This window comes from Hemicordylus capensis, chromosome 2, assembly GCF_027244095.1.
Source record: "Hemicordylus capensis ecotype Gifberg chromosome 2, rHemCap1.1.pri, whole genome shotgun sequence".
NCBI lineage: Eukaryota > Metazoa > Chordata > Lepidosauria > Squamata > Cordylidae > Hemicordylus > Hemicordylus capensis.
This window is the reverse complement of record NC_069658.1, coordinates 385,078,119-385,105,302: the sequence shown is the minus strand read 5'-3', so window position 1 is coordinate 385,105,302 and position 27,184 is coordinate 385,078,119. Positions and strand designations below refer to the sequence as shown.

The following is a 27,184-nucleotide window of genomic DNA, read 5'->3' as shown; positions in this document are numbered from 1 at the left end:
AAGGCTGAAGAATCCCTAGGCCTGTTCAAAACTCTCCAGGGAAGATAAATAAAACACACAACCCCCAGTCTGTCTATGATTCTGAAACCAATACTAGATGCCTTGGGTGTCCAAAAGAAAGAAGCTTCTGAACATTCCCAGTCTCAGTTTCTTCAGGGAATTCCAGAGCTACATCTCACATCACAACCACCAACATAACATAAACATGCCAGCATCCAACAAAAATTTCAGTTTAGGTGTAAAAGAGGCACTGAGGGCCGAACTACATGTGACTGACAGTTTTGTGTAACTTTACCTTGTTTGCAGCTGCAGGAGGCTGCAACCTTCAGTGGAAAATTGATGGATGGGGAGAAAGTGCTTACCCCTTACCCCTCACTTTGCTGCTCAAATTTACCCTGTTAAAATTTCTTTTCTGTGAGGAAAAAAGATACAATGGCTTGGTTGACACCGTCATTTGAATCTAGGTTTAATGTTGGTTACCAACATTAGTATGATTTGGGAACCCACACTAAGACAGTTTATGGCCCAAGATGGATCTGAGATTCCTGCCTCAGATTCATCTTGGGTTTATACAATTACACGAATGTTGGTAACCTACATTAAAACTAGATTCAAATGATTGTGTGGACCATGCCAGTATTATTTCCCTGGCAGGGATAAACACAGCTGAAGTAGAGCAATTTTGACTGAAAAAATGGCCAGACAAAAAGGTTAAACTGTTGCTGCTTTGGGGGGGGGGGGGTACTGTTTTGACTTGTTTCATTGTTTTAGATGTTGATTAAATGTTAACTATGTTGAAACACCAAGTAGGAAGGTGTCTATAAATTCTTTTAAAAGTTCTTTAATAAATAAGTTCTTAAATAAGCATTCTCTGCTCAGCTGATGCTTTTTATAAAACAGTAGGCTCCCAAGGCTACTTTTTATTTTAAGAAGAAAGAACACTGCAAAGTTAAATGGAACTATAAGACCTAGGGCTGCAGAACTTTGTGTGTGTAACAGCAACACCCAAGACTGAGAAAGCTGACACACGAAAGAAAGACATAGTAAAGTTTGTGAAAAAATGCAACAGTGACGGCAGTTTGGCGCTACCAGCTTTATTCCCTTTCCCCATAGCTACTTATGTTATTATTCACTTGCCCATGCATCTGTTCTTTCACTCAGAGCTCCACGACATTAATTCAGGCTGGCAAATATCCCACAGAGCATTCAATCAGGCCCGATCGTCACATCATAACACATCCATGGCAAGAGCACCATGAAACCGTGAACCAGGAGTAGAAGCCCTGTGTTCAGATCCTCAGTCAGCAGTGCTGAAGCTGTGTGACCTTGGACCAAGCTCTTTCTCTTTACACCAGCGACCTGGGGCCGGGGAAAGGGATCATATACGCCACTCTGAGCTCCTAGGAGAAAGTGCCTTTTAGGAATGAATGGGTGCATGCGTGAGTGTGTCCGCGATTGGTTAAAGCCAGGAAAAGAGCTTCTTATATATGTTCTTGACAACACTGCGGCCAAGTCTGTCCTATGACGCCCCCTGTTCTGTAGCAGGCAAGTTACGTGTTCCTTTGTCATCAGATACATAAATTCAATAGGCGCAGCTTTGCTTTGCTGTCCCTCTCCCCAATGAAGACAAATCTTATGTCAAGCAGAAACAGTATGCCAGTCTTACGGCCAAAAGCGAAAGAAGGCGGCCAGCCTTGTTTAGCAGCAGCAGCAGCAGCAGCCTCCCACGCCTTCGCGCCAGTGCCGCGGCCGCACCAACCCCGCACCGAATCCCTACTCAGGTGCCAAGCAGAGCCCCAAACCCCCAACACCGCTCTCTACTCTCCCTCCCCGTCCCCAGCGCAGTCCGGAAGTCCCGCCCTGCTCTCCGGAAGGGAAGCCTGGCGTGGAGGTCAAGCCGGGCAAGATGGCGGCGCCCAGGGAGCGGTGCTGAGAGAACCAAAGGGCAGGGCGGGCACCGGGCCCTGGGCTCCAGCCCTTCCACGTCGTGCCCCGTCTTGTTCATCACAGGTACTAAAGGAACAGCGCGGAAGGAGAATGCCAATAATGGCTCGTGTGAGAACTGGGGGCTGAGTAGCCCGGTGGGGGAAGGAGGGTCAGTGCTGTCAGTCGCGTTTGTTTCTTTTTTCAGAGGATGTTGTAAGAATGGGGTTGGAGTTAGTGTCGAGGGACGACTGTGTGTCTGAACGATCGCGTTATTTGCGTGGGCAGGGTGGAGTTCTCTGCTGTTCGCTAAAGATCTAGATCCTCACGATGGGGAGAACGACTTTCTTTGGGGTGATGGTGGTATGAACTGTATAATTATGGAAAACACACAGGCTTCTTTCCCCCATACATACATCTGTATGCACACACCCCGCCCCCCGTTCTTTTCTATCTTTCTGTGTTGGCTAAAAGGTTTAGGGGAAATTGTTTGTTGCTCTGCAGTGACATTTTCTTCAGCACGATTGCTCCTTTACTCTGCTGTGTTGGTTGCTGGATTATTATTAATAATTTTAGTCCATTGTGCATGTTGCTATACAGAGTATGGAGTAAAAAGACAAGTCCCTATTCTGAATATTTGGCAGGGGTAATAGAAGGAAAGATGGAGATGGAAACAAGGGTATTGTGAGGAGGATAAGCTAAAACATATATATTCAATTAGTTGTGCACACATGTAGGCTTAGCTAAGTACAAGATGAGGACTACAGGGCAAAGTAAAAAATGTCATAGGAATGGTGAGTCTGGATGAATAATTTAAAGGAAAAAAGTGAAGCAATGTCACGTACTTGTTCTGGGAAGCAGTTTTGGGGAATAAAGGGCAATGAGAGGAAGGTGCTCTCATTAAGTAGATATGGTCAGGGATATTTTGGGATATGAGGTGGTGGCTTTGAAGACAAGGATAAATCAGTAGGAAGCAGACAGGAAGTTTGTGTATGGATTTTCCTTCAACCGCCTTGGGATGAAAGGCGGTATAAAAATAAAAATTTTATAAGGAAGGTAATGTGGCTAGAATGTCTAAAGACTTTGTCTGCAGCATTTTAGATAAAGGTGGCAATGGAAACCAAACATCAGAAAGTCGCAGTATTTAAGACTGAAACATAATGCAGAGTGAGGAGAGCTGGTCTTGTGGTAGCAAGCATGATTTTTCCCCTTAGCTAAGCAGGGTCCACCCTGGCTGCATATGAATGGGAGACTTGATGTGTGAGCACTGTAAGAGCACTTCCCTTAGGGGAAGAAGCCGCTCTGGGAAGAGCAGAAGGTTCCAAGTTTCCTCCTTGGCATCTCCAAGATAGGGCTGAGAGAGATTCCTGCCTGCAACCTTGGAGAAGTCGCTGCCAGTCTGTGTAGACAATACTGAGCTAGATGGACCAGTGGTCTGACTAACATTATGTTATCCTGAATATTCCCCTAGGATGCTGCTTGATTGGTTCCTACAAGGAAATAAATGAACTTTGATCAGCTGGATGCCTTTGGTAACAATGCAGGTTGGGGTGGAGACACTGCAAGGTGCTTTTTAAGTATACTGTCTTTTCTTTCACTTTATCACACACTGGTTCTGCAAATATACATGTTTTTGTAATAGATCAATTGCACAAAAAAATGCTCATATTTTCCTTAAACAAAGGCGTTAATAAACAAATGTAAATGCTAACAATAATATAACTTGTTAGTTTAATTTGAAATTTAAAGGATATTAGCAGCCTGGCTGATGTGGAGTTAGTGAAGTCATAAGGCTTGGTTGCACCTAACTCTGCATTGGAGCAGTCTAGGGATGTGCATGGAACCGGGTGGGGATGGCTCGAGGGGTCTCATTTTAAGGGTGGGGGAGGGTGCACTTACCCCCCGCCCCCCGGCTGCTGGCGTTCGGTTTTGGTAAAAGCCTTCGGGGCAGTAGTGTACCTCCCTGCCGCCCCTTCCTCCTCTTTGGCCGGAAGTATCAGCTGTGTGCACACGCGAATTGTGCATACGTGCCTGATACTTCCAGCCACTTCCAGCCAAAGAGGAGGAAGGGGTGGCAGGGTGGTACACTTCCACCCTGAAGGCTTTTACCAAAACTGAGCACCGGCGGGGGGAAAGTGGTGGGAGGGGTAAGTGTACACTTCCCCACCCTTAAAGTGAGACCTTCGAACCCACCCAGTGTCCTAACAGGTTCGTTCACATCCCTAGATCAGGCTGCTAGACCTAAGGATTGTGTGCCTTGGGAGAGAAAATTTTGTTCAGAATTCCAGTACACCACAAATTATATCTCATCTTTGCTAAAACTGTTATTCTGTAGCATTCCTCTGCCCTCCCCATATTGAGCAGGTCAACTCGTTTAAATATCTTGGAATTGTTTTCCAGTCTTCTGGCTCACAAAACACCAACTTAAATTTGTCCATACAAAATGCTCAAATTTCTACAAATAAAATAAAATCATTCCATTTTACGAGAGGAGCCTCATTTATCCCAGCGGTGATTAAGTTATTTGTTGCTAAAGTCTATCCCTTTTTTAAATTGTGCCCAATTGGGGCCTCTTAGTAATTTTGACCTGCTGGAAACTATAGAGTCTAAATTTATTAGAGCTATTCTTCAAGTTCCCCCCTGCGTTTCCAACTCTTACGAGATGAGAAGTAGGTCTCGCTAGGGTTGAATCAGGTTACTGGACTTTTATTATAAAGTTTTGGTCAAAACTGGTTTTTGCCAATGTAGGCCTGGCTTCCTTGGTAATGACTGATGACTTTAATTATAAGTGGAAGACCTTGGTTAAAAATAAACTTCTTCAATTTGGGTTCTCCCATGAGGAAATTTTTAGATTAGGACATGATCAGGCCTGACAGGTTATTAAGCAGTGTATTGCCGATACAGAATTACAAGTGGATACAGCCTGTCTAAGGAGTGGTATCTATCTGGGGAAACAACTTTTTAATTCCAAACCGGCAGCATATTTAGATAATATTCTTATCCCTAAATTTAGGTGCCCATTTACTCTTGCCCACCTAAATGGTATTCCGACAGCTGTTAGGGATGGTAGATACAAAGGGATTCCATTTAATTTAAGGATTTACCCCTGTGGAATGGGTGCCGTAGAAACTACTCCTCATGTTATTTTATACTGTAAATTTTATAGCGATGCTCGTTTAAAACTAATTTCTCCTCTTTGGGGGAAGTTTAGAGTTTTTGTTATCTAACTTTTGTAAAGAGATCACTTTCAATATGGCTAGTTTTTGCTACATTGTTTGTATTATACTCTCTAGTCTTATGTAATTTTTTTTGTTGTACAGTCTGTTCTACGATCGTAATAAAGTTCATCTATCTATCGATAGGCCTAGTTTGTTTTAAAAGACAATTTAATATGTCTTTCTTTTGCTCAACTGTAATCAGTGTGAGGACAGAAGGAGCTGACTTCAGGTCCGCGTATCAATTCATGCTTGCAGTCATTAAAATGATGCTGGGAAAGAGGCAATTTGAGCTAGTTTATTCAAACCCACATTTTAGGGATGTGCACGGAATGTGTGTGTGCCCGTGCTGGCGCGCACAGGTGCGTCAGCAACTTCTGGTCATATCCGAAAGACGAGGGCAATGGGGCAGCAGGGAGGTACACTGCTGCCCCGATGGGCTGTTAAGAAAAAATGACGCCAGTGGGGAAAAGCGGGGGTGGTGGTGTAAGTGCACCCTCCCCCTGCTCTTAAAGGGAGATCCCCGCCACCTTCGAACTGGTGAATCCGCCAGTTCCATGTACATCTCTAACCCACATACTCCTTAGCTAATGCTGCAGTTAGCTTCATACTGCCTTTTTGCTTTCTACTCCTGCTATCTCTTAAAGCACCTGACATCACACTTTGTACATAATTTTTTAGCTGAATTATGCCCCTTCTGTAGGAAGGAAGGAACGAACATTTTAACTGGCGTGTGGAAGAATTTAAGTCTTCTTAAAGTATCCTTCTTTGCTTTAAAAATATGTATATGGCAATGTTCTTTCCCTCTTCTCACCCTAGACTTGTTCTTACTAACTTTTTAGCTAAATGTTTGTGTCCTTTTAAGAGAATATTCATCAGTTATATAAAAGAGATTAATCCATATTCCTAGATCTCCTTTATCTGAGGAACTTATAGAATGATATGAAAAATGCCTCTTAAATACATGAAACTGCTTGTTTGAGGCACAGAAGCTACTTCTTGGTGAAGACTCGATAAAATGGTGGTGTATCAACATGAGCAACTGAAACACGTACAACAGGCTCATAAGCATTGCTTCAGTGTTTTCCTTTATTGTCATGAGACTTTTTACTGTGACAATTAAAAATGAAGTTTTATGGTTGTCTTATATCATAGCTAGTAGTTTTTAAGATCGGTAGTAAACATGTACATTTGCAGCTGGTGTAAAAAAGCCCTCCTGATGTGAATGTTCAATTCTGATGCTACTTTTATGGGCAATACCTACTTTTAAGTAAATATTCCATCCTGCTGATGCTTGTCTAGTTATAAACAGTTTTATAGCCAATGGCAGTAGCAGGAGTGGAAAAGATTAGCTTGATGGGTTGTTTGAAAGCAAACACTGAATGACTTCCCCTCAGATTTTTCAAACATAACGTTCACTTCCTTGTTGCCTCTCTCCCGCCCCGCCCCCCCCTGCTTTGCCCTCTTGTGCATATATCTCTTGCTGAGGAAACTAAAAGTGCAAGCCTAAACACACTGACCTGTGTTGAGACTACTCTTATTCCTAGCACAGTGCTGTTGAGACTAGCACAAGGACCTTGCACAAAGAAAGGAACGTCTGTTCCAGATTAGCCCTTGTGCTACTGGAAGGCAGTTAGTACAATGCAGTGTACAGCAGGTTGGCAGTTAGTACAATGCAGTGCACAGCAGGTTGTGCAGACCTTTATGTGTCTCAGAAAAGGTCTTCCACTAGTGGTTGAGCAATGTTACAGAGCAGCACAAGCTTCCTAACTATGCATAATTTCTCTCTAGTAATGTTACTAGTATAGCATTAGTCTGGATGTCAGCCATTTACTGGTGAAGAAGCTCCATTAGACATTGTGAGACTTTGGTTCAAGTAAACACGTGTAGGATTGATTTATAAGGGATGGTACTAGATTTGCTTCTAATCATTTCTATCAATAAACTCACCCATTGCTTTGTCTCTTTTACAGGAATGTTTTTGTAGAGCCTTCAAGAAAAAAGCCATGCAGCAAGTGCCGTGCAAGTTTGCGCGTTTCTACAGATTTACCAAAGAAAGGAGGGTTACATTTCAGCAGTTAAACTTCTTCATGCGAATGGTAAGTCAGTGAAATGCTATCTGTCCCATCAAAAGATAATGGCCAACTTCCTGACTAATGAAGCGCTTGTGGAAGGATGTTGTGATAGGGCAAAGCTGTTGTCTTGTGACACCATCTTGTTTTCCCCATGCTTTTTAGCATTTACATGAAACCACTGGAAGTGGTCGTCGGAAGGTTTGGACTGGGTTGTCATCAATAGAGCTGACCCAACACTGTCTTCTATCTAATTAATGTAGGGAAGCAGTGGAGATTCTGAATCAGTGTCTTAAATCAGTTATGGACTGGCTCAGTCCAATAAGACAGGTTATTTTGGTCAGTAGGAAAATAAATCTGGGATTACGTTTACAGCCTGTTCTGGATGGGATAACATGTCCCTGAAGGACTGGGTTTGCAGTCTGGGGTGCTTCAGGATCTGGCTTTGCTCCTAGATAGTCAGGAATGCCTTTGCACAGCTTTGATTGGTATACCAGTTATGCCCTGTCCTGAAGTGCAGATTTAGCCACTGTTCCCATTAGCTTGGTTGTATCCAGACTTAGCTATTGTAAGGTGTGTGGTGGCAAAGGCAGGGGCAGATCTGAAAAGTGTTCAGATCTGTAGCTGCCTCAGAATGCCACAACCAGACTGGTACTTGGAAGTAATTGGAAGTAGCAGCTGTGACTCTGCACGGTGGGGGCAAACGCGGCGTGGGGGCAAACGCGGCGTGGGGGCAAACGCGGCGTGGGGGCAAACGCGGCGTGGGGGCAAATGCACACTGTGAAAGCTACTACTTCCGGTTACTTCTGGATAATGTTGGAGTGGGGCGGTAGGGAGGTATACAGCTGCCCCGATGGGCCTTCAGGGAAATGTGTGCCAGCAAGGGAAATGCAGAGTGCTAGGGTGCAGGGGAGGAGTGTGCATCCTTCTCCAACCTTAAAGCCATCACCCCACCACCATCGAACCCTTGAGCCGGGCAAGGTTTGAACCAGTTCGTGCACATCCCTAGAACTGACTTGGACTACTTGGTTCTTTTCTCTCTGGGTTTTTCTGCTGCACTGTGTTTTAATCATGTGATTATTGTTTTGTTTGTAAGTAGCTTTCTGGGCCTGGTAAAGCAGAAAATTCGTTTATAAATACTTGATTGGGTGGATCCAGTCTAAAGTTGACCAAGAAGTCTGTCTTGATTACACTGTCATTAGGATATGTTTGGACAGCAAGGAAATATTGTAGGTATTTAGGCTAGCATTTGATGGTTGTTAAACTGGCACAGTTTAATTGGGAGGGGGGACAGAGCGAGCGTGGTGTAGTGGTTAGAGTGCTGGACTAGGACCGGGGAGACCTGGGTGACTCTGGGCCAGTCACTTCTCTCTCAGCCTAACCTACTTCACAGGGTTGTTGTGAAAGAGAAACTATGTAGTACACCGCTCTGGGCTCCTTGGAGGAAGAGCGGGATATAAATGTAGTAATAATAACAACAACAACAACCATGTTCAAATTATTAACTGGAATAATAGCAGATGAAATGATGCAACACTTATTAACTAACAAACAGCTTCCAGTTGAACAGAAAGGAAATTGCCCAAACACCAGAGGCCCAAAAGACCAGCTGCTGATTGACAAAATGATTTTAAAAAACTGCAGGAAAAGAAAAACAAATCTAAGTGTTGCATGGATTGACTCCAAGAAAGCCTACAATTCATTGCCTCACACATGGATACTAAAATGTTTAGAAACAACTGGTGTCAGCAAAAACATTCAGATATTTATAAAAAAAGCAATGAGCATGTGGAGTACACAGTTAACAATCAGTGGCGAGACACTTAGACAGGTTAGCATAAGAAGAGGCATTTTCCAAGGGGACTCACTATCCCCTCTGTTGTTTGTAATCACCATGACTCCACTTTCACAAATACTAAACAAAACAGGGCTCTGATACCAAGCATCTAAAACATCCAGTAAAATCAACCATCTGCTGTACATGGACGATCTGAAGTTGTATGCAGAGTCCCAGTCAGAAATCGAATCACTGCTAAACACTGTCCGTATATTCAGTAGCGATATAGCAATGGAGTTTGGACTAGACAAGTGTGCTGCATTAATAATGAACAGAGGGAAAATAAGAAAAACAGAAGGAATAGAACTGCCCAATGGAAGCAAGATCAAGAACCTGGAAGAGAAAGAACCTTACAAATACTTGGGCATTCTCCAGGCTGATAACATCGCACACACTGAAGTTAAAAGAAAAATTGGAAGTGAATACATCAGGAGAGTTAGAAAAATCCTCAAGTCCAAACTCAATGGCGGGAACACCATACAAGCCATAAACACCTGGGCTATACCTGTTATCAGATACACTGCAGGAATAACAGACTGGACCCAGGCAGAGCTAGAGACGCTAGATCGTAAGACCAGGAAAATAATGACCATCAATCATGCTCTGCACCCCCGCAGTGATGTAGGCTATACCTCCCTCGCAGCTCAGGTGGAAGAGGAATGCTGCAAGTCCATCAAACAGTAGAGGAGGAGAAAAGAGGCCTTGAAGAATATATCAAGGACAGTGAAGAAGATGCACTTAAAATGGTCAATAACGAGAAACTATTCAACACCAATGAAAGAAAGCAGGCCTACAAGAAAGAACAAGTCAAGAACCGAGCAGAAAAATGGAAAAATAAACCCCTGCATAGTCAATATTTGCACAATATAAGTGGAAAATCAGACATCACCCAGACCTGGCAATGGCTTAAGAATGGTTACTTGAAGAAACAAAGAGAGGGTTTAATACTGGCTGCGCAAGAACAGGCACTAAGAACAAATGCAATAAGAGCCAAAGTCGAAAAATCAACCACAAACAGCAAGTGCCGCCTTTGTAAAGAAGCAGATGAAACAGTGGACCACCTTATCAGCTGTTGTAAAAAGATCGCACAGACTGACTACAAACAAAGGCATGACAAGGTAGCAGGGATGATACACTAGAATATCTGCAAAAAATGCAAGCTACCTGTAGCCAAAAATTGGTGGGACCATAAAATTGAAAAAGTGGTAGAAAGTGAAGATGTAAAAATATTATGGGACTTCCGACTACAAACAGACAAACATCTGCCACACAATACACCAGATATAACTGTAGTCGAGAAGAAAGAAAAACAAGTCAAAATAATGGACATAGCAATACCAGGGGATAGCAGAATAGAAGAAAAAGAAATAGAAAGAAATCACAAAATACAAAGATCTCCAAATTGAAATTGAAAGGCTGTGGCAGAAAAAGACCCAAATAATCCCAGCGGTAATTGGCGCCCTGGGTGCAGTTCCAAAAGACCTTAAAGAGCACCTCAACACCATAGGGGCCACAGAAATCACCATCAGCCAATTACAAAAAGCAGTTTTACTGGGAACAGCCTATATTCTGTGACGATATCTATAACAGTTGACAATAAAATTCAGCCATCCCAGGTCCTTTGGAAGGACTCGATGTCTGGATAAAACAAACCAGTCAATAACACCTGTTTGACTGTGTAAACAAGAAATAATAATAATAATTATTATTTATGTTTGTTTATTTCTTTGTTATAGCTTTTAAAATGCTTACCTATCTCAAACACGGTAGAACAGAGTAGATTAGACTACACTAATCGTACTAGAAATACACGTGCTTTCAGAAAAGTAAAGTGTGCAGCTAAACTTTAATTAACTTAGTGATAGCATGATAAAGTATACTTTATACCTTCTAAAGTATAAAATCTAAAGTGAACATTTATCTCTAATTGAAGTATTATTAGTAGATAAATTGGGGAAAATCCACTGGGAAGTTCAGTGGAGCTTGATCATATCACCTTTATGTGAAATTTGAATAGCAAAGAAGCACTGATGATTTAGACCACCATTTGGTGCAAGTGGAATTTTTCTTCACCCAAGAATGGTGTGATCAAGCTCCACTGAAAAAAGGTGCTTGCTCAGCTTCGGTTTTGTAAGGCATTCACAGGAATTCTTGGTGGATGGAGCCTGTAAAAGCTATGCTTGGAAAGAGCTTAAATGTCTCCTAAATCATATTTATTATTTATTTTACAAAAGTCCTTTGTTTTTTAGTATGTCACACAGCACAACAAAGTGCTCTGTCAACGAGCAAAACTGAAGCCAGAATCACCTACCCCTCCTCTCCTTGAAGGACAGCATTTGAGAAGGGAAAAAACGGTTATCCATGAGGTGAGATCGGTTTCACCTCTTCTGCCACCTTTGTCTGAGAAACCTGTGATAAATGAATCTGAAGAGTGCAAGTCCATGGCAATTGCTGAGGGCTCAGAAACTGCCACGGGGACTGCATCCAAGGAAGAAAAACAGTGGAAAGAGATGAAACTACAGCTGGATGATTTACCAGGCATTTTGGCTCGTTTGTCCAAAATCAAACTTACAGGTATTATTTTATTATAAGTTTTTCCTTCTTGGGGCTATGTTTCAGCACACATTTCCTTCTTTGATGCTTCTGTTCTGTTTGCTGTTCCATACATTTACCTGTTCTTATTTGTGCAACCTGATCCTTATGCATGTTTATTCAGACCACTCAGTTCAGTTAAGCTACAATCCCAGTCAGGTCACCTTAAGTGGCGTAGCGGGGAAATACTTGACTAACAAGCAGAAGGTTACTGGTTCAAATCGCTGCTGGTACTATATCAGGCAGCAGTGATATAGGAAGATGCTGAAAGGCATCATCTCATATTGTGCAGGAGGAGGAAATGGTAAACCCCTCCTGTATTCTACCAAAAGAAAACCACAGGGCTCTGTGGGTACTAGGAGTTGAATTGACTTGACGGCACACTTTACCTTTACAATCCCAGTTATACAAGTGATTGTAGCCTTAGACTCCTTGCCAACTTCAGCCATTTTATGTAAGGAAATTAGAAATAGTAAAATATTGGTGCTTTTAGCTTGAAAATACAACACACATACGTGTCCACACAGCAGTCTTTCCCAGACATATCTGGAGATGCCAGGGATTGAATCTAGGGCCTTCTGCATGTGCTCTCTCACTGAGCTAATATCCCTCAGTATTCAAAAGAAATAAAGACACACTTCGACATATAAAGTGTATGTGGCTCTTTGGATCTTGTTTATGGTTATGACATTCATCTGTCCTTTCATGGGGACACATTTTTCATTGAAAAGGGTGGGGGTTTTAGCCTACTTTCCAGTAGGCTTATAAGATCACCTGGCTTTCCATGTGTGTTTCCCCACCATATCAACTTTGCAATGCCTGGACTAATATGAACCAAATTAGGTACAGTTGCAGGGACACCTCACCTCAATGGTGTATTTTGTGATGATGTCATCCACCCCAATTCAAGATGGTGGACGCCTAAGTGTTTGAGGCACAAGTGGGCTAACTTGTGGAACATCTAAACGATTTGAACCAAATTAGGTTCAGTTGTAGTGAGTGTCATACAGGAACACTTCAGTGGCATAGTCTGTGTTGATGTCATCCACCCCAACTCAAGTTGGTGGAAGTTATAGGGATGCCCCAGTGGTGTAGTTTGTGATGATGTCATCCACTCCAATCCAAGATGGCGGATGTGTGATGGCGGAACATTTTTTTTTCTTCAGTTGCAGGGGAGTAACAGCAGGAGAGAGGGCATGCCCCCAACTCCTGCCTGTGGCTTCCAGTGGCATCTGGTGGGCCACTGTGTGAAACAGGATGCTGGATTAGATGGGCCTTGGGCCTGATCCAGCAGGGCTGTTCTTATGTTCTTATGAACTATTGAGGCGCAAGTGTGCTAACTTGTGGACTGTCTAATCTATTTGAACCAAATTTGGTACAGTTGTAGTGAGTGACGCACAGGGACACTTCAAAGGTGTAGTTTGTAATGATATCATTCTCCCTGATCCAGGATGGTGGACACGTGAACATTTGAGGTGCAAGTGGTCTAACTTGTTGACCACAATTTGAACCACATTTAGTCCAATTGTAGGGATAGTGAAAGAGAAGTAGGCAGATTAGTTCTTACTAGAACAACTTGTTTATTTTAAAACAAGCCTGATAACTTCCCCTCTAAATTTTAGTGTCCATTTTCTGATCAGTTTTTGTCTTCAAGGCAACAGGAACGTAGTGTGGAGATGTTGCCCAAGTCATCAATAATCTCCTTGGAATAACGTGGACTTAACTTTTCTCAAGCGAAGAGAAAGTTAACTTGAAACAGTGGAACATTTCAGTGACAATGGAACATTTGGAGCTTTATCTGAACAGCATCAATGATGGCATGAGTTTTGATTGCCAGATCAGACAGAGAATGTTGTCAGCAATTTTGTACTAGCAGGACTCTAGTGCCTCTCAAAGCTGAATGACAGCGGAGGAGCAGGTGCAATTTCCCCTATCACTGCAACTGCGTGTTGAATATGGCTACATCTGTTACATAACTGTCTGTCAAGGAGCTTTTACAGTTACAGAAGCCCTATTTAAACAAGAGGATTGGCAACTCTGCATAGGAACAGCTGGATTCACCTAGGTTGTTGTTGTTGCTAGTTGTGTTGTAACTTTCTCTTATGGTCTGTGCTGAAGTGGAGAAAATGTCCCTACACCAGTTGGAGGGACATAGGGATCACAACAAATCGTGGTTAGCAGTTGCAGCTGATAGTGCTAGTTCCTAGATGTTCAATAGAAGTGGATGAGCGAGTGATTGAGCGTATAGTAAGTGCTAGCACACTGGAGTTTTTCCAGATATTGTACCTCATCCACCCTCCCCCACTGGTATCCACATTTGGACAGTCACCCATTGGGAAATATAATATAGCCGTTTTGACAATACTTGCCCAAACCATTTAGGGAATTGCAATGGGGATGTAGTTACTGTTTGTGCTGATTCATGTAGTTATGCTCTGATCTTGCAGCATAATGGGATCTTCAGTGTTTTGTCAGCAGTAACAGTGATTGTAGTGAAATATTCAGCATTCATCCACAAAGGTTCCTTTTTGCTCTCAGCAGTGCAAATGGGGTTTATGGTTATATTCTTGGCTCAGTGCATACTTATTCTGTATCCCTTAGGTGGAGACTATAGCCCTCTTTGGATGTTCAAGGGCATGCATAGCTCTCCTTAAACCCACTTGAGTTCTAGATAAAATTACCGCATCATCAGCATAAAGCAAAATGGACAAATGTCTTGTGCCTAACTTAGGTGGATGGTGATGCAGTTGATTCAAGTGAGCGATCAATGAATTAATATATAGGTTAAACAGCAAGGGAGCCAAAATGCATCCCTGTCTAACTCCTCTAGATACCAGTACTTCCTTAGTAAGATGCCCAACTCTAGAACAACGAACTCTAATCCGAGAATTATTATGAAGCTTGCGAATGAGGCATAGAAGATGACGATCAATTGTGGATTCAGACAGCTTAGACCATAATTTATCACGCGGGATCAGATCAAATGCAGCCCTAAAATCGATAAAGGCGGCAAAAAGAGCAGCCTTATGAGCAAGCACATATTTCCCAACAAGATGTTGAAGGATTAAAGCCGGATCCAAAACTGATCGATCCGCTCTAAATCCAAATTGCTCATCCGATAGAATGTTTTCTCTATCGCACCAATCCACCAATTTACCATACAGATGCCTAGCATAGAGTTTAGCAATAGTACTAAGTAAACTAATTGGGCGATAGTTCTCTGGGAGTCTCCTGTCTCCCTTTTTGTAGATAGGAATAATGATTGCTATGCCCCAATCACTCGGAATCTGAGTGGTTCGGTCTATAAAAGTGAATAGGGAAGCTAAAACAGGAGACCACCAAGCCATGTTACTCTTAAGTATCTCTGCGGTAATATGGTCAATACCTGGGGCTTTGCCTGATTTCAACTGGGTAATAAGAGCATTGATTTCACTGCATGACACCGGAGGCCAGTCTGATGATGGGGCCGAAATGTCTGTTAAATGGAAGACTAAATCGTCCTCCTTTTGGAATAACTTCGTGAAATGTTGCTCCCAAACTAATGGGGGGATTACATAATCAAAAAGAGTAGAATTGCATCGTAACTGACAGGTAATCAGTCTCCAAAAGACTGCAGAGTTTCTAGCTTTAGCTGCCATAATTAGTTGATTCCAGTCAGCCATAACTGCTTCGCTCTTTTTGCGCTTTATAGGAAGTTTATAAGCTTTCTTCCTATCCATCGCCTCAGCCAATGAGGTAGAGGTCAGAGTAGTTCTGTGGACCAAAAGGGCAGCAGTAAGTTGGTGTTTAGCTTTGTAACACTCCTCATCAAACCACCCATGGGAGCTTTTTGAGATCCCACCAGCTCCCCCAGGCTTTGGCCGAGTAAGAATAGGTTGTAGGGCCTGTATTATTTTGTCATAAGACCTTAAAAAGTCTGGCCCAAGTTCACAACCACCAGATAGTATAACTGAGCGAAGCATATCAATGTTACGAGAAGTCAGTAAGGAGTCCACCCTAGCACCCAAACTATCCGACCATCTCACCCGAGAGGGACAAACCTCCAGATCAGAAGTGGGGGTACAAATCACATCCAATTTAGGTAAAGTATCAAAATTTAGGAGTAATTCCCCCGGGAGGTGGTCACTCTCACACCGGATGACAATTCTAAAATTTACCAGCTGAGTAAAAAGCGAAGGCGAGATAGCCATATAATCAATTGTTGAAAAGCCAGCGCTAGACCAATATGTATATTCAGCCGGATAATCACCATACATTGCCCCATTAAGAATATGCAAATTTAGTTCATCAAAAGTTTGTAATAGGCATAGCCCAGCAAAATTTCCCTTGGAGTCCTTAAATTGACGAGTTAACAGTGGGTATTGAATTTCCCCATCAAATGAATAAGATTTAAACATAGCAAATAGTTTTTGATTATTATCAGCCAGCCTAGCATTGAAATCGCCGGCAATTATCAAATGCGCTTGAGGATACAAACATTGAAGACCTTCTATGTATAATTTCAGTTTAGACCATATTGACTTAATGCAAACAATCCAATTCAAAGGTGGAATGTATACATTAATGAGTAATAGGAGCAAGGCCTTAGCTTTAACAATAAGGGCCATAGCAAACTGGTCACAACTCGGTAGTAAAAGACATTCAAAATTAAGAGCAGTGTTAACTGATATGCAGAGACCACCAGTCGCTCTACCTCTATTCACTGGAGCAGTAGCTGCAAGTGAGAAGGTAACAAAACTATTCAAATACGGGTCTTCGGTCATCCAAGTTTCCTGCAGAAAAAGGAGGTCAGCGTCCACCAGAAATTTCCGAAATTCCAAATCCAGCAGTTTTGTCCTTAGTCCAGCCACATTCCACGAGAGACTTTTGAGAAAACGGCTCTTACAAAATTGTCAGTCAGAATGCTCAGTTACAATATTAGCATAATCCAAAAGTTGCCTGTGTTCCATATACGGACCAGTAAAATCAGCAAATGCCTGAAGATCCTCCATCTCGGGCTGAAATGACTGGTCTAGCAGAGAAGGAAGAAGAGCTGGAGAACCAGAATCTTGCAAATTCAGTAGGGCAGGCATAGGAGATAGTGCTGCCTTAGTTTGAATAGCTTCCTGCAAAGGTTGACGGGATGAACCTGTATTTAAAAGTAACATACATTGATCAAAATGTGGATCTGCAGAGAAAGGCAATACTTGACCCTCCAATACAGGGTCCCTCTTGTCTTGGGATGAACTGTCTAATAGGATTGGCAATTCTGGCAAAGTATCCGATTTAATACAGATCCTCTGACTAGACTCCAGTTCCTCCTGCATAACAATTAATTGTTCATCTGTTCCAGAGGTGGAAGGAGAAGAATGATCAGAAAAAGAATTGATCTCTGATAAGGTCAACAGCTGGCTACTATTCAATTCATCCGGAGAAATACTAAGATTGTTTCCAGAATTTCCAGAGTTATTAAAGGACTCGCAGTCCATCTTAACAGATAAAATTTGCAATTGATTCATAGCAGAATCAGCCAAGGGGGAAATGTCCTGAGCAATATCCTGAGGGAACACAGAGCATTTAACAGCCGAAGTGAAATTCCTATTTGACACTTCAGGAGAGCTCTTCCTTTTAAATGTTTTAGAATAAACATCAGCAAAAACTCTTTGAGGTTGGATATTGTAGATAGCCAAAAAATCATGCATACGTAGAAGAGAAAGTGGAATTAAGGATGACTTGAATATGAGGAGAAGCTTAAGAGTATTCGGTCTTCTGGTGGGTTGTATATCATATGACTGAAGATCAATAAAATTGATATGGAATGAAAGAAGTTGTGCAAGAGAGCGCTTAATTAAAAACCAACTAGACCATCGGCTTGAGTTCAAACGGTTCAAAGAGATTAAAAGAGAAACTTGCTTCAATTGTAAAACTTTACTAAGACAGCCTATAGGGGCTGCTTTTTCATTGGGAGTCTCCTTGCAATGAGTAGAGGCAAAATTAGAATTAACATTAGCCCAATCATCTGAGTTCTCTTGACAAATCTTTTGAGATCCTTCAGCAGAATATAAGTCAGACTTCTTGGTCTCATATTTGGAGGAAGTTGAAGTTGATACTGAAGATAGTTTATTGACTGCAACCTTAAGTTCATCAAGCTTAGCAACAATTGATGACATACGCTGAAATAAACAAATAAGCGTCTCTGATGTAAGAAGTGAGAGTTTAAGGCATGGATCACTAGCCGTGCTAGCCAAAGGGAAAAATGACTCTTTAGTTGGATCAGACAGATTCTGTGCTTGAGGAGAGTCTGTAAGCAGAAAGGGAGTAGGAGTGGATAAAGATAGAGACAAGGAAGAAGCAAAGTTCTCTCTAACTCCATCTCCTTTCTGCCTTCCAGTCACATCTAATTCAGAAGGGAGAGTCTCATTCCCCAAGAGCTTTAACTCTTGGCATAAAGTGACTTCATCATTACTATCACTTTTATGAGCATTCCGTTGTTTTGATAAGAAGGTATCCAATTTAGTCTGGACAAAGGCATGCTTTGGAGATCCAGAATTCAACCCTTGCTCTCGTGATTTAAATCTAGAAGATTTATTCTTAGTCATAACACCTCGAAGACCAGTCAGGAGATCTCTTTATAATAGAAAACAATCAGGTAGTCCTTGTTAATACTCAACGCTCAGTCTCCTTTCTGACGTAGTTTCTCAAATAGATATTAGCTCAAATAGAATAAAAACAAATTAAAACAAGCCAAACAGCAGCTGCTGTGCTTCAAGATTTTCCTCAAAGGCAGCTAGCCAAGTTGATAAAACGAAATAAACAAAGCTAAAAGATTAAAAGAGTAAGCTCACAAAAACGCTGTCCTCCCATCAGCGTCTTAACCGGAAGTCCGGACTAACTCCCATTACCGACTATAGCCCTCTTTGGATGTTATAAAGAAAGAAGCGATTCTGTATTACAGCATCCTGAGATAATGTCCTAGTGAGGTTGAGTTACATGAAGGTAGATTTTGGTTGAATGTTAGAAGACATTGCTTAATGGTAAAGAGCAGTTCAACCAGTTCCCTGGGGGTGGACAGATGCTCCTTCACTGGAGGTCTTCAGACAGAGGCTGGATAATCATCTGTTGTGCTGCTCTAGCTCTGGATTTCCTGGACTGAGAAGTGGCTTACAAGATCCCCTCTAACTCTATGAGGCGGGTCTCATGATCAGTGAGACCTGCTTTTGCCGATACTGCGGGGAGGGCAGGCTAAGCCCTCTCTCCCCACAGACGATTGTGGCAGGAGCCCTGGGCGGCCGGATCAGCTCTGTGATGGAGCTGGGGGGGCGCGGGGGCCAATTAGCCCCCGCAAGCCCCAGCATGCCCTGTGTGAGTGCGCAGGGCATGCTGGCGAGACCCCCGGAGCCGGGAGGCGGCTTTTTGCCTCCCCTTCAGGGGTCTCCTCATGAGTAGCCACACTGTGGCTACTCACGATCAGAAAGCCCGGGTTTGACGAGTGCTCGCTCCGCAAACTCGGGCTTTAGGGAGGGCTACTTGAGCAGGTTACCCGCTTGTAAGCCACCGGGCTTGCCTGCGAGTCCGGTGGTTTACACAATCATCAAAAATCTGGCTAGGCTCTCCTAGCCTGATTTTTGTTGATCGTGTGAATAGCCCCTATGATTCTTTCATCTATTAGTTCTGCCATAGTGAGATAATAGTGGAGATAAAAGCTATTTCCACCCCTGGTTTTGCAGTCATTTGAGAGAGAACTGCATAAATGGAACTCTTCCACTATCCAGGATAGTCCCTAGGACACACAGGAATTCACTAGGATGCTCATGAAGCTCTGGATCAGAGGCTCTGACAGCTGCTTTACTTCATATTAAAAATGCCTTAACTTTGATTCTATAAGCACAACCCAAATATCTAGTGATTTAGGAGGATGGTGTCTCGGTGTAAGTGATCTTTCAAGTCATCAGAGGAATAGAAAAGGGAACCTATATTTGCAAGGGTAGTGGTGGCAGTTGAATCTTGAACGATAAGCATAATTAGTGCATGTAATGAAGGAGACCATAATTCATGGGTAGAGTACACTCTTGAAATTAGTGAGCATACAAAAGGCATAGCCGTTTGAAGCTTTGGAACACTGTTGTGTGTGTTTACTTAGAAAACTGGATTATTTATACCAAGCACTGTAATGTCAAAAACTGTTTCTAGAGAACAACTTTATGCAGTGGATATTTTTGCGTCATTGTTAAAATGTTGCTTTTGTAGTCACTGAGAGCAGAGACTAGTCTTGAAGTTTTTTAAATCTTTTAGTCCTGCCAATTTAGAACTCATTCTGCTTTCTATCTTATTTGGATTGCTAATATTGTGTGCCAACTCTAATTTTATAGTTATTCTCCTATCAGAAGTACAGTTTTGTAATTCTAGAATGCAATGCACATTCCACCAAAGGCACCGCATTGGTTTTACAGATTCTGGATAGATTCTAAAGTTTTATATTAAATTATTTTTTTTTGTTGCAAAGATAGAGGCAAATAAAGAATTTGGACGGCAGTATCTCTTCCTCTGAGTGTTCAGTGATAAAACATATTATCACAATCTGCTTTATTTTTAGGACTGCCTTTTTGTTTCTGCAGCAATTCTTGCCAACATTTGTTTCAAATTACTCTCAAATGAAAAAGAGAATGATTTAAGAACCCAGCCTCCTTTTAGTGTTCATACTGTAACTTTTGAAAAGTACATGTAACTACTCTAAACATATCTAAGTTTACTAAGTAAACACATTGGTGAGTCTCCTACCACCGTGACGACTCTTATTTTTAGTGTTTCAATGAACAAAGTGTGAGAATGTAAGGAGAGAAACCTTGATACGAGTGTTCTAGAAAAATGCTAGGCTTCCTTGGGGATATATTAAAACTTTCAGTAATATGATCAAATTGCCCCCCAAATTATAGCAAACAAACACTTTCCCCCCTTGCTTCTACTATAGATTTAGAACAGTGGCTGTGATAGGTAGGATTTCTTAACAGAAGTATATAAAAATATCACATTAGAATATTTATGGGGGCATTTTTTACATGCATAAAGAGGTCGTCCCCCTCCCCCCACTGCATGTAACTTGGGTTGCCAATTTACAGTCTGGATGCCCCTCTTAAAAATGCAGAGTTATTTTTCCTCCTGCTCTTCTCATACACTGGTCTCTTTGCCTATATTCCTGTTCCTGCTGTAACAAGCAGGACTTTACTTTTGTCCCAGAACAGACAAGGGAATAGTTGAAGAACATAGTGAGAATCACAGCAGCTGCATGTGATTCTTTCCTGTTTTCTCCAAACTCTAAAAGGGTCGGGATCGGGAAGAATTCCTAAGTTTGATCTGGCAATCCTGTATGTGACCAAACTAGTCCTGGGTTTGGTCAGACCAGAGCCTCTTGGGGTAGTAGGGATATGCAGGGATTCAGTAAATGTGGGATGTGAATGAGTGGCTCTGGATTCTGAGCCTAATCCAAGCCAGTTTCGTCCTTCAAAAAATTCAAGGTCTTTACATAAATCTTTGGTTATCCTTATGGAGGAAATAATATGATTTCCTTTTCTGTGACTGTGTGGTTTTATGCTATGTGTTCTGTGTACATTTTTTCTCCCCGCAGCAGTTTTCCCCTCCCCTATTGTAAATTTAAGCACCCTTTTGGGTCCTGAAGGCATATACCTTCAGTGATGATAAATAAAACATTTTCATATAAAAAAGGAAAGTGAGCTTGTGAAAGCTATAGGTGCATTGTTGTTTAATTTCACCCATCTTTCCCAATATGCTTAGAGGGCTGTACAGTATATGGGGGAAATGTGGTGTTATAAAATAACTCCAATTAAAAAATATATTCATCTCCCACATTTTATTTAGCCATTGTCTCAAGAAAATGCTCAGGCTTTGAATCACTAAGATAAGAGAATTCCAGAAGTGGGAAAATGAGCACCAGAGAATATGTGAAATGCAGATGCCAGAATGTACATGCTCTCAATAATAATCTCTCATCCTGGCTCAGATCTCTGAATTCTGCAGCAGTTGTCACTCTGAACCCAGTGAAGGGAAGACTATGTTGGAGTCATTTACAGTACTGAGGTCTAAAAACTACAACAGTATGGTTGCTAGATCTGTGTCCAAGTATAAAAAGTACTTAAAGCATGGTTTACATACAATGCTGTGTTGATGCTCTTGACGGCAAGAACTTTGGTTTATTAGTGTGGGATACTGGGCAAGCTTACAGAAATATCCATTCCAGTTGGATAAATTGGAATGTACTTCAGCTGCTTTTAATGAGATCCTGATAAGTAGGAATGAAATGACTGGCTGAAATTAATCTGGAGAAATCAATGAAGACTTTAATTAGAACACTGGCTACAGTATGTTAGAATTTCTTTGAGGGTCATTATCATTACAATGTTATGCAGACTCTTCCTCGTCTCTCATATAAATAAGTTGGTGTTTTTCAGTAATAAATGGGTTTAAAGTAGTCTCTCTGATAAGTTTAATTAAAACTTCTAGTTGGAATGTAAAAGAATTCATTTGTTCTTGCTAATGGAAACCCAGACATTCTAACAAACTTAATAAAAATCAAGTAAGTAGACAGCAATTTATAAGTAGCAATTTATAAGTAGACAGCAAAATATGTAATTTGGTATTCCCATATGATGCTCCCATTGCCATTTTGCTCGGTCTCTAATTTTATTGGTGATTAGATTTGAAAGACTCCTCTTTCAGTACCTATTATGATGCTGTTGAGCTTCACAGAATTAGAAGGGAAAATAAGATAACTGGGCATGCACAGTTACCATTGTGCAACCCTCTGTAAGCACAGGGCAATGCTTTATAATAGCTGTTCATATGACTTTTAATGCTGCGGTAGTGAGGATGCACTTGGATGCCTGGAGGAGATTGTTATCTGCCCTGGCTGCACGTGAAGGCATATCTCTCTACACATGTGCATCCACCTTGGTCTCAATTTCTGTCGGGGAAGGAGGAGTTTCCCCCTCTCCATTTCCCCAGCTACTTCATATTTTAAGTGGAAGTTAGCACAGGTAGGGATCCTGCATCTCTGCTATTATGTCAGAAAAAGAATAGTACTGAGCTGTATAATACAGAGCTAGGTGTCCATGTCAAATGTTGTTTAATAATGTGATTGCCAGGTAGGGGTTACAACTGCAAAACCAGCAGTGGTTTATTTTGTTAGCTTGTTAGTGCTAAAGTGTTGTGTTTGTGTTGCAGCCCTGGTTGTAAGTACTGCCTCAGCTGGATTTGCAATGGCACCAATGCCCTTTGATCTAACGTGTTTCCTGCTTGCCTCCCTTGGAACTGGTCTCTCATCATGTGCAGCTAATTCCATCAATCAGGTTGGTGTTTCATCATTAACTTGTCTTGAAAGTTCAGTGCCATAAATACCTAGAAGATACCTTTGGGTGAAATTATGTACTTTTTGATTATGTATTTTTTGGATGAATCAAATATGCACACTTGGCATAGGATGTTTGCTTGAACAAATGATTTAAGATGCTTCAAACCTTGTGATAAAGGTGCTGTGCTTGATTGTATGAAGTTAGAAACAGGGTTAAACTGTGTGGTGGTCATACCAAAGTTGGATCTTCTAGACAGTGTGCACAAATTTGCTGTCATCTTGTGTCTGCATAAATTATGCTTTCACTGTGCAGTGTGACCATTACATGTCCATGGATTTCATTAGCTCTGGGGAAGGCTTAAAAATTGCCATATGTAAACCACTGTATACTGTATAAAAGATTGCATAATGTTATATATGTGCAAACCCAAATACAGAACCTGAGGTCCTTAATAGCTAGAGGTACACATTTATTTATTTATTTGATTGATTGATTTCTATACTGCCCTTCCAAAAATGGCCCAGGGAGGTTATGCAAGCTGCCCATGCTTCCTTGATATTTACATTGCCATTCTGATTGGATACTGTTATTAGAATGACCTTTGGGGAAGCATACATGGGTTGGGAAGGTCCTGAGCAATTTATTTTCTGAGCAATTTATTGCACATGCTGGCATGATGCTAAGGAAGTGCACATACCTGAATTTTTCTCAGTTAATCCTTTTGGAGGTGTCTTTCACAGATCCTAAACTCCTCCAAATTAAAAAAAAAAAGTTTGGAAGATAGGCAAAAAGGTTTCAAAGAGAAAATGAACCAGTGCACCCATGCCATCCCCCTCCCCTTTAAAATGTGTTGGTGCCCAACGAGCAAACTGGGTTTTCAACTTACAACCTTACAGAACTGTTGGAGCATTTTATGGGGGCACTATTTGAAATACGAAGGAAAATTCAGGTGCGTACATCATGCATTTGTGCCAATTGCTTTGGATTTTGGCAATAACTAGGGTTAAGTTCCCATTAATTATCTTGAGACGTTGCATCATAGTCAGGACTCTTTAGCGAGTTCTTTGCTAGGAAAAGAATGGAAAGGAGGTTGTAGAAGTGAAGTTTTCTGCGTTGTCCATTGCTGCTGTTGTTTCATTTTATATCCTGCTCTTCCTCCAAGGAGCTCAGAGCGGTGTACTACAAACTTAGGTTTCTCCTCCCAACAACCCTGTGAAGTAGGTTAGGCTGAGAGAGAAGTGACTGGCCCAGAATCACCCAGCTGGTATCATGGCTGAATGGGGATTTGAACTCGGGTCTCCCCGGTCCTAGTCCAGCACTCTAACCACTATGGACAACTAACCAAATGGCTATTTACATGGTGATGCTAATCCTGGCTGCAAGGAGGCATGCTGCAGCCCCACACGCCTCTTTTTGGAAGAGTACCGGTGGAGGGAAAGCAGCGGGGCAGGTACTGGCATGTAGGCAGTGTCTTCCTTGCCCCTTAAAGCAATCCCACCCCTTCCGAACCGGTTCGAACACTGGTTCCTATGTTCCCCCCACCCTCTCATAGGAACATAGGAAGCGGCCATAGGTCCATCTAGCTCAGTATTGTCTACACAGACTGGCTGCAGCTTCTTCAAGGTTGCAGGCAGGAATCTCTCTCAGCCCTATCTTGGAGAAGCCAGGGAGGGAACTTGGAACCTTCTGCTCTTCCCAGAGTGGCTTCATCCTCTGAGGGGAATATCTTACAGTGGTCACACATCAAGTGTCCCATTCGTATGCAACCAGGGCAGACTCTGTGTAGCTAAGGGGACAAGTCATAGGTAGACAACTACCAAAAGACCAGTTCCATGCACATCCCTCCAAGGTGTGTGTGTGTAAAATGTAGTAGTCCTTGAGAGCTTGGGATGGAGTGGGAAAGAAATCTTGATAACCTGCTCACTTCTGTACTATTGAAGCTAAAAGAAAACACATAGAAATGAATCTGGAAATCCCATACTATGAACTTTGTGTCTCCAGAACAGTTTTCTCCCTATCAATTACTTTTTCTAACCTGCTTTTAATTTAACTGTATACAGTACTCATTTTAGACTTGTAAACCTGTCCTCTGATCTCCATACGAAAATTGAAAATCAAGGTTTTTGTAGTGTAGTGTCAGATGCTTATGTGTAAAGAGTATCCATTTGTTAGAGCTCATAGATGTTAAACTCTGATTTATGGTACTGCCATGCAGATAAAGCATCTAGTGTTGTTCACAACAAAATCTGCAACATTGAAATGTTAAGAGAATGTGTGTACCTCTTAGAAGTCAAGTGCATTCTTTTGAGACTGTGGAATGGTTCAAAGTGGGGAAAGGTTGTAAAGATGAAAGCAGGATATTTAAAATGGTTTGAATGTAGTAGTTGAAAGATAAACTGCTATGCTTGGGGTTGACTGATAATAGCTTGAAAAGGAAACAGATGGAATTGCCTATCTTGTACTGAACATTTATCATTTACAATAGAAACTTAAAGAAAACATGGTTGCATAGGAAATGAGAACAAATAAAAAAGGGATTGATATGAATCCGGTGTGTGGTGGGGGTGAGGTGGTCTTATATGGGGTGCTTTATTGTTTGATTGCTTGATTTGATTCATTTGATTTGATTTATATACTACGTGATATAAAACATCTCCATGCAACTTATATAAAATTTTTAAAAGTTAAAAACAACCGATTATTAGAATATGTCTTTTTAGCCTGAAAAAACAGGTGTGTCTTAAGAGGGTTCTTGAAAGTACTTGGAGATGGGGAAGCTCTTATTTCTGACAGGGTTCCAAAGTCCTGGGGTGGCTATAGAGAAGGCTGGGTTCCGAGTTGCCACCAAATGAGCCAGTGGCAACTTCAACAAGACAGTTTCTGACATTCAACTTATATTGAACATCTGCAATAACTACCTTTAGCATTATTAAAGACTTGGTAATTTTTGATCATAGTATGAATATTGCTTGCCAATAATTTTTGAAAACCAACATCGGAAGATGAATGATTCTTGTGCTACCTATGGTCAATTGAGACTTTTCTGCTGGTTGGTGATCCCTGTGCTTGCATACGCATGAAAATGTGTATAATACCTCTTGTGTATCCAGTGATGAGATTTCAGACACAATGATTTTCTTCTAGTACAAATACACTTTATGCTTTATCCCAGCAGTTCAGAGCAAGGGTTTATTATAGGGGTTCTCATAGTCTGATGATGAGTCTTCCTTGGGTGTGATGAAAATTTTCTGGACTTCTCCAAAAGTAGCTTAGATAAAGTGAGGCTATTCAGCTAGTGGTGCTTGTTCTTGGTTTTGTCACTGGCCACCTGCCAGAACATAGAGAGAGATCAGAGTAATGTGGGCTTTCAGTGTGGTTTTGGTTTCCTGTAGGAAGGGTGCCAGCAAAGCAAGAAACCAATAAAAACTGAAGGGGTTTTCCTATTGGCCACAAGCTGTATTATTCAATAACATGCAAACTGGTGGAAAGTCCAGATAACACAGCAAAAGTATATTGCATTAATTAGGAGGGAATCGTTAATCAGTACTCTCTTTTCTGTCTGCAAGATGTCACGAGAGGGATTTGCTATTTACTGTCATTTGCCTGTGCCTCATTTCTGAAAGTTCATCTTGCACTTTTAAGAAGAATGATTTTAGGACAAGCTTAGGCAACCACAAACATTTGAATAATGAATTCATTTTAATCTCAAGAAACGTTTCAAGTTTTCCATTTATGGGAGTCTGAGCAGTATGTTATGATCTCCTGGAAGGAGTGCTTTTTTCCTGCATATGGCAGGGTGAGGCCACTTTTAGCCATTTTGAGTGCTTTGAAATGAACAGAAAATGGGAAGCCAATCTGACTTCTGTATAGCTCATTTGAGATTAACACCTGATGCATCTTTGTCTGCCTTTCTCTGAAGTTTCCTTTGTTTTGACTGAACAGACGGCCTGCAGCAGGCAGCTCTTCCTTTCATGTCCCTCTGATGATCAAAAGATTGTCAAGTAGTGGTTATTAAAACCTGGTGTTTAAGCTCTGGAGTACAAGGCTGTCAGTGTAGGAGGCAGCCGATGATGTAATTTACAGTACATAATAAATATATGGGAAGTGCAACACTGGAAGTCTATCTTTGTGCTCAAAAATGTTCTGATATATGTTGCTTTGATATTTTAACTGCTTGGCAACCTTCATTAGTGGTTACTGTGA

The 27,184-nt window shown here is 41.6% G+C and overlaps 1 protein-coding gene across 4 annotated transcripts in view; it reads left to right on the top strand.

The window, feature by feature from the left end:
• The first annotated feature begins 1,638 nt into the window (after positions 1 to 1,638).
• Positions 1,639 to 27,184, top strand: part of LOC128346871 (protoheme IX farnesyltransferase, mitochondrial) — a 183,076-nt gene continuing 157,530 nt past the window's right edge. Inside the window, exons 1-5 of one of the 4 annotated variants that reach the window (XM_053300628.1) lie at positions 1,875 to 2,010; positions 3,395 to 3,489; positions 7,112 to 7,237; positions 11,297 to 11,621; positions 22,854 to 22,978. In XM_053300628.1, the coding sequence (XP_053156603.1) occupies positions 7,145 to 7,237; positions 11,297 to 11,621; positions 22,854 to 22,978 (543 nt within the window). In that variant the 5' untranslated portion in view covers positions 1,875 to 2,010; positions 3,395 to 3,489; positions 7,112 to 7,144. Of the gene's footprint in view, positions 2,011 to 2,056; positions 2,096 to 2,267; positions 2,287 to 3,394; positions 3,490 to 7,111; positions 7,238 to 11,296; positions 11,622 to 22,853; positions 22,979 to 27,184 lie in introns of those variants that run through there. The other 3 variants (XM_053300629.1, XM_053300630.1, XM_053300627.1) reach the window with 3 other exon arrangements.